Source organism: Pantherophis guttatus, chromosome 5 (assembly GCF_059756535.1).
Source record: "Pantherophis guttatus breed Tessera chromosome 5, ASM5975653v1, whole genome shotgun sequence".
Classification (NCBI taxonomy): Eukaryota; Metazoa; Chordata; class Lepidosauria; order Squamata; family Colubridae; genus Pantherophis; species Pantherophis guttatus.
The window spans coordinates 99,463,652-99,477,102 of NC_142067.1; the positions used below are offsets into that span (position 1 = coordinate 99,463,652).

At 34.8% G+C, this 13,451-nt stretch overlaps 1 protein-coding gene across 9 annotated transcripts in view; it reads right to left on the bottom strand.

The window, feature by feature from the left end:
* Positions 1–13,451, bottom strand: part of SEPTIN10 (septin 10) — a 41,176-nt gene that overhangs the window by 13,092 nt on the left and 14,633 nt on the right. For all 9 annotated transcript variants that reach the window (XM_087895388.1, XM_034419360.3, XM_087895389.1 and 6 more), the window contains exons 4-8: positions 11,745–11,940; positions 9,745–9,931; positions 6,194–6,355; positions 3,851–3,947; positions 1,521–1,689 (exon numbers count right to left, since the gene is read on the bottom strand). In XM_087895388.1, coding sequence (XP_087751514.1) covers positions 1,521–1,689; positions 3,851–3,947; positions 6,194–6,355; positions 9,745–9,931; positions 11,745–11,940 — 811 coding nt within the window. The remainder of the gene's footprint in view (positions 1–1,520; positions 1,690–3,850; positions 3,948–6,193; positions 6,356–9,744; positions 9,932–11,744; positions 11,941–13,451) is intronic.

A 13,451-nucleotide genomic window follows, 5' to 3' on the forward strand; every position in this document is an offset into this window, starting at 1 on the left:
CATGACCATGAGGATGCTGCAATGGTCGTGTGAAAAACGTTCATAAATCACTTTTTTCAATACCGTTGTAAACTTTTAATGGTAAATGATACTATTGTAAATAAATGAACTTACAAAAGTCAAGGACTACCTGTACTTAGTATAGCACATGATAAATAAATGTACTACTACCACTGTGAGTTACTGCAAGGAAAACCTCAATCCTAGAAATGAACTGCTCTATCAGCATGCTTTACCAGGGACCAATGGAGGAAACTGGTTGCCACCATCATTGTAAATTGAGCAACAACAAGAAAAACAATGGCAGAAGCAATGGCCAGGTATTTGGAGTTTAGTGGCTGGATTCTGACTCTCAGCAACATTTTGGTAATTTTATCAGTCTGATAGTTCAATAATAATCCATAAAATATCTAATTAAGAAATTATTTTCTGCTGGATTACCCAACAATAATTTAAATTTTATTTTAACACTATAATATCTTGAATAGATTTGTCTTGATTTATCAGAGACACCCATCAGCACCAGTAATGGGAAAATTCCAGACTGTTAAAATTAATACCAGAGATTTCCAGTCTATTCAGTGACTGCTTCAGCTTGTTCAGATTCTGAAGGCTATCATCAGAATAACTTCTGTTTTAGGTATTAATAGGAGAAAAGCAATGAAAAGGGAATATAGATAGTCCTTGCTTAATGACTGGCCATTTTATGACCGGTTAAAGTTACAATTATTCTGGAAACCCAGAATTTTTATCATATTCCTTCTTTTCTCTTTTTTCTTTTTTGTTGCACTTCTTTCTTTCTTGATATTCTTTTTTTCTTTCTTTTAGTTTGTATTCGTTTTCACTATTGTAATCAAAATCCTTAAAAATATATGCAAAAAGGAGGAATGCATAAGTGACATATCACAAAAATGAATAATTTCCCCTCGAAATTATGAAACATTTTAGTTATATCCTCCCTAAAATGTGAATATGATTGACCCATTTTCACAAAATATTCCTCAAGCCATTTTTGACTAGAAGATAGCACTGATCCTAAAGTATCATCCCCAATCTAGAGGAACCCAATACTCCTACAGAATCATAGAAAGCAACAATACTCAATTCCAAGTGAGGCACAGCACTAACTATTCTTACAGTCCAAATGGGGCACCCTTCAGAATGATTGCAGCTTTGCTTGTTTAAATCCAATCGAGTGACCAGCAAGTACTCCCAAACAAATGCTTCCTAATACTTGCTCTGTTGCAAATGCTGAAGCTGTAGTTGCCATGTATCTTGAATGCTGGCTAACTAGCCACTGAGGCACAGGTGGTGGCCCAACCAGTGTCAGAAATTTTTTTCAGCAACGAGTTTCAGATTTCAGTTACACAATTATTTTAAATGCTTGACTCCTATTGACAGTTTAGCAATTTGAAAACTCCCTTTCCTTCCCTGCTGTTACAAATAAGGAGTTATAAGAATAAAGAGAGTGAATACATTCTTATATTGCTTAAATATAGAATTATTTTTAATGTACTTACCTAACAGGCTTGTTTTCTGGACCAGTGTCTCGGAAACCCATTTCTTCCAGTTTGCATCGCCGATACAATTCATAGTGGCGCATATGAGTCTGTTCCCTGAGATCTTCCATATTTGTACAAATCAACATTTCCCGAAGTTTCACAAAATCACAGTGGTTCTCGTTCTCCACTAAGGAAGGGAATATAGTACAAGTAGCACTTTCTTAGAATATATTCAAAACAGTACATATAGCAGAAGAACAGCTTTCTAAAAAGCTGTTTATGCAAATAAGCATCATACCATGTCAAATGGACTCTACCTCCCTGGACATTGTCAAATTAAGTTATGCAGTCAGCAAAATAAGATCCAGGTGAACTAATCCCCATTCCTTAACATGATACAACTATGGCTAATCTCTGAACAACCCTAAATATAAATCTCTCTGTCTCTCCCTCCCTCTCCCCTCCCCCAATAAAACCTATTCTGTATTCGAAATTTAGCTTAAGGAGTTTAGATACTTAGATAAACTAAGATAATTTTAAATAAATAACATTCTATTTCTTAGTTTTACAAAGTTTATACTGGCACCAATAGTGGTAACAATATTCTATACTATACTTTAACATGTGTTTTATATATACCCTTTTACTTTTAAACAGTTTTTCATTGTTATGGTCTATACAGATTTTTGACCAAAATAAACTTTAAACTGAACTGAATAAGCAGCACAACTGGAAAGAAAAAAAGCTAATGACAGCAAACTGAGTAAACAGATCTACAAGCCTCCTCCAGTCAACTGTTCCCTGATTTTTTTTCCTCTCTCCTATGCCAGATATTTCAAGGATGTTCACATTTTTAGGGAGAAAATTTTAGATGGAACAGAAATGGGAAAAAGGATGGAAAAATTATTTAACCGCAGGGAGCATCCAGTGCTGCTCCACACTTCCTTAAAATTTATGTAAATGAGCAAGTCTTGCAAATGTTACACTCCTTTTAAAATTATGTAAAACCTTAAGGCAAAAATAATACTGATACTTATTTCTTTGGCTGATAATAAGTCATTAATATTTAAATATAAATATTAAAAGTGATCAGCTTCTGTCTAACACATGTTTAAACAGATGTCAAAAATAAATAGTTTAGATCTACAAGTAGACAACCCATTTGGTAGAGTGGTTAAAGGTGCTGGATAGAAACAGAGGACACTGTGCTTCTGACTAGGCATGGGGGGGCTTTGGACCAATTCCTTTCTCTCAGCCCTAGGAAAAAGGTAGCAATGGAAATTACTTTCGAAAATTCTGCCACGAAAAACTACAGGGACTTGTCCATGTTGTCATCTACAGTCAAGACTGAAGTGAAGGCTTTCTACATTTTTTAATATCGTTTTTAAATAGCAATAGCAACGTCACTTAGACCTACATACCACTTCAGAGTGCTTTACAGCCCTAAGTGGTTTACAGAGTCAGCATATTGCCCCCAACAATCTGGGTCCTCATTTTATTGACCTCGGAAGGATGGAAAGCTGAGTCAACCTTGAGCCGGTGAGAATCGAACTGCTGGCAATTGGCAGTCAGCAGAATTAGCCTGCAATACTGCATTCTAACCACTGAACCACCACAGCTCTAAATAAGTAGCATTCTTTCATGATGCCTTATAAAAAGATCTAACCAATAGTAATTTACTAACTCGTAAATTAATGTATAAGTTGTAGATTGAAAAGACATAACAGTGAGGCAGAAGTTGTTATCCATATACTGTAGTTCATCTTGGTACTTCTAAAACCTGATCTTACATTTGTTTTAAAAAAGAGATCTTACTTATCCCAGAGTTTTTCAAAACTGGTTTCATACATATTGACATTTTTTATTATCTTTAATTATTTATTTCTTCAGAAGACTATATATAGTTCATTTTATGCTTCTTCACATTTTATCCTCATATAAAGCAAGATGGATAAAGAGAATGAAGGTTGAACATCACATAGTGACTGAGTGGGAAATCTAAACCTGGATCTAATACAAACTTCTACAGTTCACACATCATGCTTACAAAATAACTACTTCTCAAAATCATATGCTTAGAATTATGGCCAAGATGAGGATTTTATTTAACAGTTGGCTTATATTATTGTAACAGTTTCTGAAATGAACAACTTTACTTAACAAAACTTAAGAAATATATCTGGTTCCAGAATATGAAAAAATGTTGACTCTATTCTGGAATCTGTTAAAAAATTTTTTAGCGGAAATAGATCCCTTAAAGTGTTGCAAAATGCACACTTATTTAATTAAAAGCAGACTGTTAACCAAAAATTTAATTCTGGATGAAGAAGAGTCTAAAACTCGTTTACCTTGCACAATGCCCCAAGGATACTGGCGAGCCTTTACAACTTTGTTACCGATCTTTAATTCTTCTGTACTCCCCACTACAGCAAATGGCAAGTGTCCCTGAGAAACAGATAATACATTAAATGGCAGAGATGAAACTAGAACAAAATAAAACATTGGCATATTGACAAATTTGTATATATTTTATCATGGATGAGAGGGCTGCTGTTGCACGTGTTATCCAAACCCTGAATGGGAACGGCTTCCTCCGGGAAATGTGGCCATTTGAGTTTCAAGTTTGGCATCAGCTGCAACCTCAGGACGGGGAGGGCTATATTTACCTGGGAACTCTTTTAGCTATCAGAAGAGTGGGATGTGAAACCTTGTTTATGAACTTGGGAAGTTTCTAGGGACCACATAGGCTGATCTTCAGTTATCCATCTCATCCTCTGGCTGCTGAAGCAATGTCACCAAAGTTCTGTCTCATTTTCTAACGCTAGATTAATATAAGCACTAGTGAAAAGCAAGGATCTATTTTATAAATTATTTAGATTTATTAAAATCTCCATTCTAAAAGGGAAGACCAAAAAATTCCTATTTCTAGAAGGCAATATTTCTGTTTAGGCTATTTCCTGGTCATAAAAAAAGAGATCTAACTATACTAAGAAACCAGTTCCTCACCTTCTCAGGCTGAAACTTTGACAGGATTTTTTTTCACAAATCTCATTTCAACTTTAGCAGATATAAATAACTGAAGCTGTCAACCAATGAGTTGAAAAATTATGAACTGTCGAGAGTTTAGTGGAACAATCTGGGTTATTCAAGCAGCAACTCCAGAAACACTAATATAACTATTCCAGGATGTCAACTGACTTCTGATAACTGAGAAGAATATGTCTGAAAAGCAGTCTTAATGCCTGGAAAAAGTAAAACTGTAATAGCTGCAGGGTAGGCTTCCTATGTTAGCGTCACTCTTTCAATCATGAAGCTATTCTGCCAAATCTTTGTCCAAATTTTGAATTGGTCAAGATTCATTGTGCCTCTAAACATTGGCCTGGTAATTTTTTTCTCAAGAAGGAACTGCCTCCCATATAGATGACAGTCCCTTGTCAAATAACTTTTAATATAAGGTGGTAGGACGTTCGCACTGCCACTATAGTAAAAGAAGACAATTGTGGCAGAAGGGTGGGCAAGGGTTAACTTCTATATTAGGTTTTGTATTGCATTAAGGCCTCACACTAGAATATGACACATCCAATAGGGAATGCAGACATTAGAAGACATGAATTAATATTTTAAAAATTTATTACATCAGTAAAAATACACTTAATTTCTCATACTTTCTAGAACAGATTTTAGAGATTTATAAAAAGGACTTATGCTCAGCAGAAAGATTGAAAAGACCTAGCTCTAAAGTGCTTAACAATAGATCTTTCTCTTTCTCATTCTATCTATCTATCCATCCACCCACCCACCCACCCACTCATCCATCCATTCTGCAAATGCAGGATCTCCTTTTTTCAGATCATCCAAGTGTTGATCCATTGGTTGCAAAAGGATTTGACTGATTGACTTGTCAGATGATGCTAGAGCCTGACATCATAGGCTGAGATAGACTGACTTCCTAAAAGTCATTGGCTGCTGGCTTTCATCCCTAAAGCAGAACTATAACTTACAGTCTCCTGATATCTAGCCTGGTGGCTTAACCACTGGACCAGTGGTTCTCAACCTTCCTAATGCCGCGACCCTTTAATACAGTTCCTCATGTTGTGGTGACCCCCAACCATAAAATTATTCCTAAAACCATTGAAAATATGTGTTTTCCAATGGTCTTAGGCGACCCCTGTGAAAGGATCATTCGACCCCCAAAGGGGTCGCGACCCACAGGTTCAGAACCACTGCACTAGACCATGATGCAGAGGCATGGTGGCTAAGAACAAAAAACTAAACACCTGAGTACAATATAACGAAGAAAATGTCCATAGGAATTTCCGGCTTGTGGTTAAGGTAGCCACTCAAGAACTCTCTTCAGCATAAATACTCAAAGAAACTGAAATCTGGAATGTAAAGATGGGTTCTAGCAAAATTTTAAATGTATGCTGTAAGTCCCGCTAATGCAAATTCAATTCAGATTTCATATATGAACATTGTGCTCTATGAAAGAAAAACACACTTATGGTGGAATGCTTTCTGCTAAAATGTAAAATGTAATTGATGAACAGTCCAAAAATGAAAGTCCAGAATTTTTGAAGAAACATGGCGGCAGCAGTTCCCATTAAAATGCTATCCTCCATACAAAACAGAAACCAGTAATTGCAGACAATGAGTCTCTAGTTTAAATACAGTACCTATGGAAATATACTTACATTCATGGTAGCATTAATTTTAGCAATGCTCTCATCATCTGTTGGAAACTGGTATATTTGAACTCCATTACTGACCAGTTCACTCATGATTTTGATCTTAAACTTCTGCAGTTCAGATTTTGAAATTGTATCTGCTTTGGCTATAACTGGAATAATGTTCACCTATTAAAGAAATCAGATTGCTATGAAATATGCAAAAGATATCAAAATCCTGGAACATCATTTGAACTTTTGAGTTACAAGTTACTATCACTGAACAGGTAAGTTGTTTTCTAGACTACACAATATATTGTCTTTTTAGAGATACAAGATAATAACCTGAACAATTTTCACTCATCTGTATAGTCCATTTAGCCTTTGGTCCATCATTAAACTGGAATAGGTATATCACAGAAGATTTTAATATGACTACATGAAAGTTCTTTAATAAATATGAGCTATCAGTTTCATTAGAAATAATATAAGAACTTTTCCTTTAAACAAAGAAAAAGTTAGTTATCAGAATGAATTTGTATTTCCTACATTTTCAAAGGGAAAGATAACATTATTTTGGGACTGATTTCATGTAAAACACGTTTTTTAAAGAAGTATTTACATGTGCCCCAACAATCTGCATTAGATTTCTTATCTTTCTTTTGATTTCTTCAATTAAATGCTAGGCAAGCATAGGCAGTGTCTGAAGGAACACTGGCAATCCCAAGTGAAACCTTTGATATGTGTATGAATAATGCAGAAAGGTTGCTTTCATGTCTTCTTGCCATTTTGTTAAAGAGATGAGTATTGCTGCTTTGGGGTAAAATGATCCTTTTGTAGTGTCTGTATCAAGGCTTGTAGATGTTTTCTCCAGACTCAGCTACAAGTTAAAAACCAGATCTGTCTTCATCATTTTTAAAACCTGACTTTCCAGCTAATTAATAGTATTTTATGACAACTTGTCTCTGCCATAATAGTTTCTCTAGTTTCCTTACTTATATTTGGTAAGAACTGCTACATCAGTGCAAGGAATGGAGAGAAATATAAAAAAACGCCTAGAAATGGGAAGGAGATGGAGGAAATAATCTAAGCCTAAAAGTGCTAAATCCAGATCCCATTCTACCCCATTTTATCACTCTATAGATCACGAACAATGAGCATTTTGCAGCCATTTAATTAGCAGAAAATCAGATTCCTACACAAAGTTTTTAGTCTCAAACCTGTATAATATCTTCAAAATAAAAAAAATAAACAAATGTCTTAAAATTAAATTATTTTTGCATTACATTTATAAAAAGAATTATTTTTAAAAAAATATGTTTGGAAGCTTGAGAGACATATGTCAAATACATAATTTCTCTATCAACTCTTTCACACTATCTTTCAGATATGTGTCTATTCTCGTGACATCTTCATTAGACTTAGTCCATATTAAACATACAAGAGATGAATCCAGACAGGACTAACATGATGACTACCCTAGAGTTTTAGTTAACTTGCTTATACAGTTCAGCAACTTATGATAATACTGTAAATAGCAACTGTAAAAAAAATTGCTGAAGCAGTACAAATTAGTATTTAAATATATATAGAACTCATTTTTTTCATTCCCTCTGAGGTGTACTTCTATTAATGTTAGTTAGCCTTAAAATGATAATGCGCAATTGCTTTAAATAGCATGGAACATTTTACTTAATAGAATGGCAGCACAAAGATTATTTCACTGCTGAAGGCACTTAGAGAAAGCCTAGTCCAAAGCTGTAATATTTAAATAGATCCATATCAAATCAATATAAACTTGAAATATTATACAGGCAGGTATTCATTTCATAGGAAACTAGACTCTAATTGGAAGGGACTTCATGATCATCTACAGTAACCCATTCTTGATAGCTGTTGAGATCCAACGTAAAACAGGGAATTTAATACTGTATTAGGCAGATCATTCTACTGTTAGTGAGCTTTTACTGTCAGAAAATTCCTTTTAATATTCAACCTGAATGTCTTTTCTTTCAATTTCAATCTTAACTTCAGCTTCAAAACAAAATAGACCCATTCCCTCTTAAACATGACTAACTTCCAGATTTATATAGACCACGATCATATCTTCCTTCAGTCATTATCATTACTTTAAAACAGTCCTAATTACAATTATAGACGAGATTTTTAATTAGAATACAATATCAGCACGCACCTCTAATTATGATAGTGTAGCTACTTGATAACAATGGTTCCTATTTATTTTATACATTTTTCTCTCCCTGCACAGCCTGATTAAAGTTTGCTTTTGTTTTCTACCATTCAACTTTGCAGTATATCAAAATGCACTCAGCTCTGCACATTGTTACTTTTAGAAGCAGCTCATACCTTATATCAATACATGGTTTAATTTTTTTACTTGAAGTTTAGGTGTGTTTCACCGCAGAGACTATCCTTACACAAATATATCAATATTTAAACAGAAGTTAATGTTGAGTAGCTGCCATGACATTAGTATTAATTAGCTTATGGGTTCTGATGGGCACTACAGACCAAATCAATCCCCAAAAATAAATCTGATATTTGAAAAATTATTTTCCAAACAGGAAAAAAAAAATCATCCTATATTTCCTAATAGCAATCTTAGATTGCCAATTTATTTAGCAAGTAACTTACACCACTGGGAACATACAGACTTTTGACTAGATTTTGCCACAAACAACCAATGCCTTGTATAAAGTACAAGATCATCCTTTTCTTATTCCGTAACAAAATAACTTTACTCTCAATTTTTTCCCAAAATAATTGAAATCACTTACTCAGTTACACTGACCTATTCACCAATTGAGACAATTTTTATTTTTATTAAAATCTTTTTAAGGCTATAACAATAAAAAATGATTACAGCAATTTTAAAATATTACATTGAATATCTATGTTGGACAGAGAATGGCTGAGCCAGGTGGAGGAGTTAAATGGGGCAACAGTCTGGAATCCGTATGTGGGCACAAGATGGAGAAATCTGACCCCTTGAGTGCCACTGAACTTGAACTTGAGTGCCAATTTTACTCAAGTGCAAGCTGCTAGTCTGACAAGATTCCTGTACATGGATTTGAGCACTAAAGCAGCTAATTGAATCCTTGTGTGGCTCTAGTTATTCATACCTAACACTATTACAGATAGTCCTCAACTTACCATCACTTGTTCTACTACTGTTCAAAGTTACCACTGATCCTATGTGGTATCATGGTCATTTGATCAAAATTCAGGTGCTTGGTACCTCGCATGTATTTATCATTTATTTAATAAATAAATAAATAAAATAAATAAATGGCTGCAGCATCCTGAGGTCACATGATCACCATTTACAACCATCCCAAGGGGCTTCCAACAACCAAAGTCAATGAAGGAAGCCAAATTCATTTAATGACCATGGTGATATACCATGATAAAAAAGATCATAAAACTGAGCATGATTCACTTAACTAGCAATGGGAGTTCTGGTCCCAACTATAGTTGTAAATGGAGGACTACCTGTACATTATTTTAAAAGATCAGGTATTTTTATTTTTTTCCTAAAAATGGTTTTAAAATCTTACCTTGCTGTCAAGATTTTTCATTGTTAACAAATCAAGAGTTTTAAGGGAATGCCCCGTGGGTGAAATGAAATACAGGCACACATGGATGCGAGTATCGTGATAATTATATAAGGAACGCTTAATTTTCAGCTCTTCCTGGAGGTAGGACTCAAATTGTGCATCGATATAATCGACAATTGGCTGATAACTAGAAAGAAAAAGAATTCATTTTAGAACAAGGAGTTAAATTCAATTCCAATATGCCTGCACAAACTGGAAAGAATAACAATAACTTTAACAATTCAGTTCTATTTTTATAAAACTTTACTACATATTAATAATTCAGAATATTGTCAGCTATATCAATTGTCTTTTTGAAACAACCTGTAGAGTTCAACGTCTTGTAAAACAGTCTCTGAGACTCATAATTGAACGGAAGAAAAAAAATGCACGCAAGCTATCCAAGGACAGAAAATATTTTCTAACTACTGCAACAAATCTATATCTAAAACAGTTTTTTAAAATAATTCAGCGGTCTTTATTTTTTTCAGATTCCAGCAAAACTCATCCTATTGTGTTATAAAATCAAAGCAATAGAGCCATTCCCTATGTATGCTAGAAAAAACCAAGCAGATGACCGCAAATTTTTTAAAATGTAATTTAGAACAAACTAAACTGTGAAGCCCTAGAGCAGACTCAACTTTTATCTTATGGATGTTACTTTTTCCTATTATTGTCCATTATGCAAACTGCATAACTTTTTCCACTCAGTTTACAATGGAAGGGTAGGACACAATAATACTTATCCAAACACTATTCCTTAGCATTGAGAAACCTAAGGAGAAAACATACTTAACACCAGTTTTTATTGGTTGTTAGTTGCAAGGGACAGAGAGAGAGAAAGAAAGATGGAAAAGATAACAAGAACCGGGGTTAAATTAGGGTTCAAGGACATTTCAAACTTGAGAGATGAAGGATGACTTATCTATCCATGTGGAGAAGTTCCTGGAATTATGAAATTCACAAAAATTCTAGTAACTAAAATTCCATCCAGATACTCTGTTTTCTGCCAAATACTTCTTAGAAACTAACCAGTGATATAAATAATGAATTATATCATGTCACAATAACTGATTCTTGTTTTGCTTGAATATAAATTTGTTCTGCATAGAGAAGCATATAAAGTAGAGACAGAGAAAATATCTTAGGGGCCAAATTGGTAGGGGCCAAAATGATAATCTAAGGTCACGTTTGGTAGAGATACCCATGCAAATAGACGATATGAGGGGCCAAACCGGTAAGGTATTACTGTGATATTGTGGAGCCAGACTTGATAGAAATTTTAATGGAGGGTTGATTTAAAGGCTCAATTAAATATTGTGGGAGAAGCATTCCAAGGCAGTCGGTGGACTGGCAAAGTCTCAATGTGGACCCACATTGCGCCAAGTGGCGCAGTGGTTAGAGTGCATTACTGCAGCTACTTCAGCTGACTGCTAGTTCAGCAAATCAGCGGATCAAATCTCACCAGCTCAAGGTTGACTCCGCCTTCCATCCTTCCAAGGTGGGTAAAATGAGGACCCAGATTGTTGGGGGCAATATGCTATTTAGTATACTGTCTTTGGTGTAAGCCAGAATCCAAACAATCATTCATTTGCAAGTTTAGAAGATCTTATTTTTCTCTGAAGTTATTTTACAACAGATGAAAACCTAGAGTTCCTTACAGCTGCTCAATGAAAAAATGGAAGTTGTCACATGCAAGCCATTAGTCAAATATAGATTGTTGAGCCTGACTAATATGCTGTTGATAAACTAATGAAGAAAACAAAATGTCTTCCATTCAACATGTAAGAAGGAACATAGTTGCCAACTATAGGCAACCATTTGGAAAGGATTACTAGTGGCTTTATTAGATGTTATGCTTTATTGATATCCATGATTACATTTGTTCTATTACATAAAATAAATGCCAAGAATCTAGATCAGCAGCAACGGGCAGCTCATTTGAATTAAGAGATACTCACCTATCATCTTTGTTTATCTGGTCCCCAAATCCAACTGTATTTACAATTGTCAGCTTCAATCGGACATTGCTTTCCTGAAGCTCATAAGTCTGAGCTTTAAGCCTCACATTTGGCTGAAAGTGTGTTGACACATGATCATCAAAAGAGGTATTGAACAAGGTATCAATCAAAGTTGATTTTCCAATCCCTGTCTCTCCTGAAATTTTAAAAGTACAGTTATATCACAAATGCACTTTCATAAATGTCACTGAAACACAAAAAGAAAAACTTCATTTCTACCATTTAAAAATAATGCAGTAAGTTTTGTTATAACTTCATTATGGATACCATTAGAAATGACTTTCCTTTTGTAATTTTTATGGTAACATCTGAACAACATGCAAAAGCATTTCTCAAAAAGACATCAGGTGCCCATTACTTCACTCTGCAACCTGCAAGAACAGTTGCTTCTCATCAACTCTTCATTTCTTTCTGTCTTTCCCTGTCATTTCTGTATCACTGATTTCATTTCACTTTTTTTTCTTTTGCTCTATGGGAACCATGTCCAAGAAACTGAAACCAAAGTGCTGAATTTTCAGAAGACAGCCTCTAACATGCTATTGTTTTTTTTTAAATTCCATCTCATTCAACTGTCTTCAGACACTGTCTTCATAAGTTACTAGCATACATGGCTTTCTATTCTCGGTTACTCTCACATCAATCCTCTAAAATACAGTAAGCTGAGACACAATAATTGAACTGAAAAATAAGCTTGTAATGACTGATATGGGATGAAATATCCATTTTTAATCAGTCATATGTACAGGTAGTCCTTGACGTATGATGATAACTGAGACAAGAATTATCACTGTGTATGTCATTGTGGCCATAAGTCAGGTTGAACCTAATTTTACAAAATTTTAATGGTGGTTTCTAAGCAAATTCAAATTTGGTCAGAAACCAGCAAAAAGACGAAAATCATGGTTATGTAACTGCAGATTGCTGCAACCAGTTGTAAATAAGTTGTCAAGTGCACAAATTGCAATTGTGTGACCATGGCAGTGATACAGCGGTCATAAGTGCCAAGTGGTAACTTCAGACCATTGTTAAACAGTCATAAGTTGAGGACTGTTTAAACTATATATTACTAAATTATACTGTTTAACGAATACTTTAACGAAGAATACTTTTTATCATAATTAGACTTATAGCCTATTCTGCTTTGGATGAGGTTGAATTTAAAAAGGAACAATAATATTTATTAAAGGTTTTATTTGCAAATTACTCACTAAGTTCTTTTAACCCTGATAAATATTCCTGAAAATAGTTAGAAAAATGTTTAGAAATGCTCTGTAGGAAAAATGGAATAGCATTTTCATTAAATAAATAGGTAAAGGTTCTCCTCGCACATATGTGCTAGTCATTTCTGACTCTAGGGGGTGGTGCTTATCTCCGTTTCAAAGCCGAAGAGCCAGCACAATCCGAAGACGCCTCCATGGTCATGTGGCCTGCATTACTAAACGCCAAAGGCACACGAATGCTGTTACCTTCCCACCAAAGGTGGTCCCTATTTTTCTATTTGCGTGCTTTTGAACTGCTAGGTTGGCAGAAGCTGGGACAAGTAATGGGAGCTCACCCCATTACGCGGCACTAGGGATTCAAACCGCTGAACTGCCGACCTTTTGATTGACAAGCTCAGCGTCTACAAAGGCTCTAAATGCTATTTTT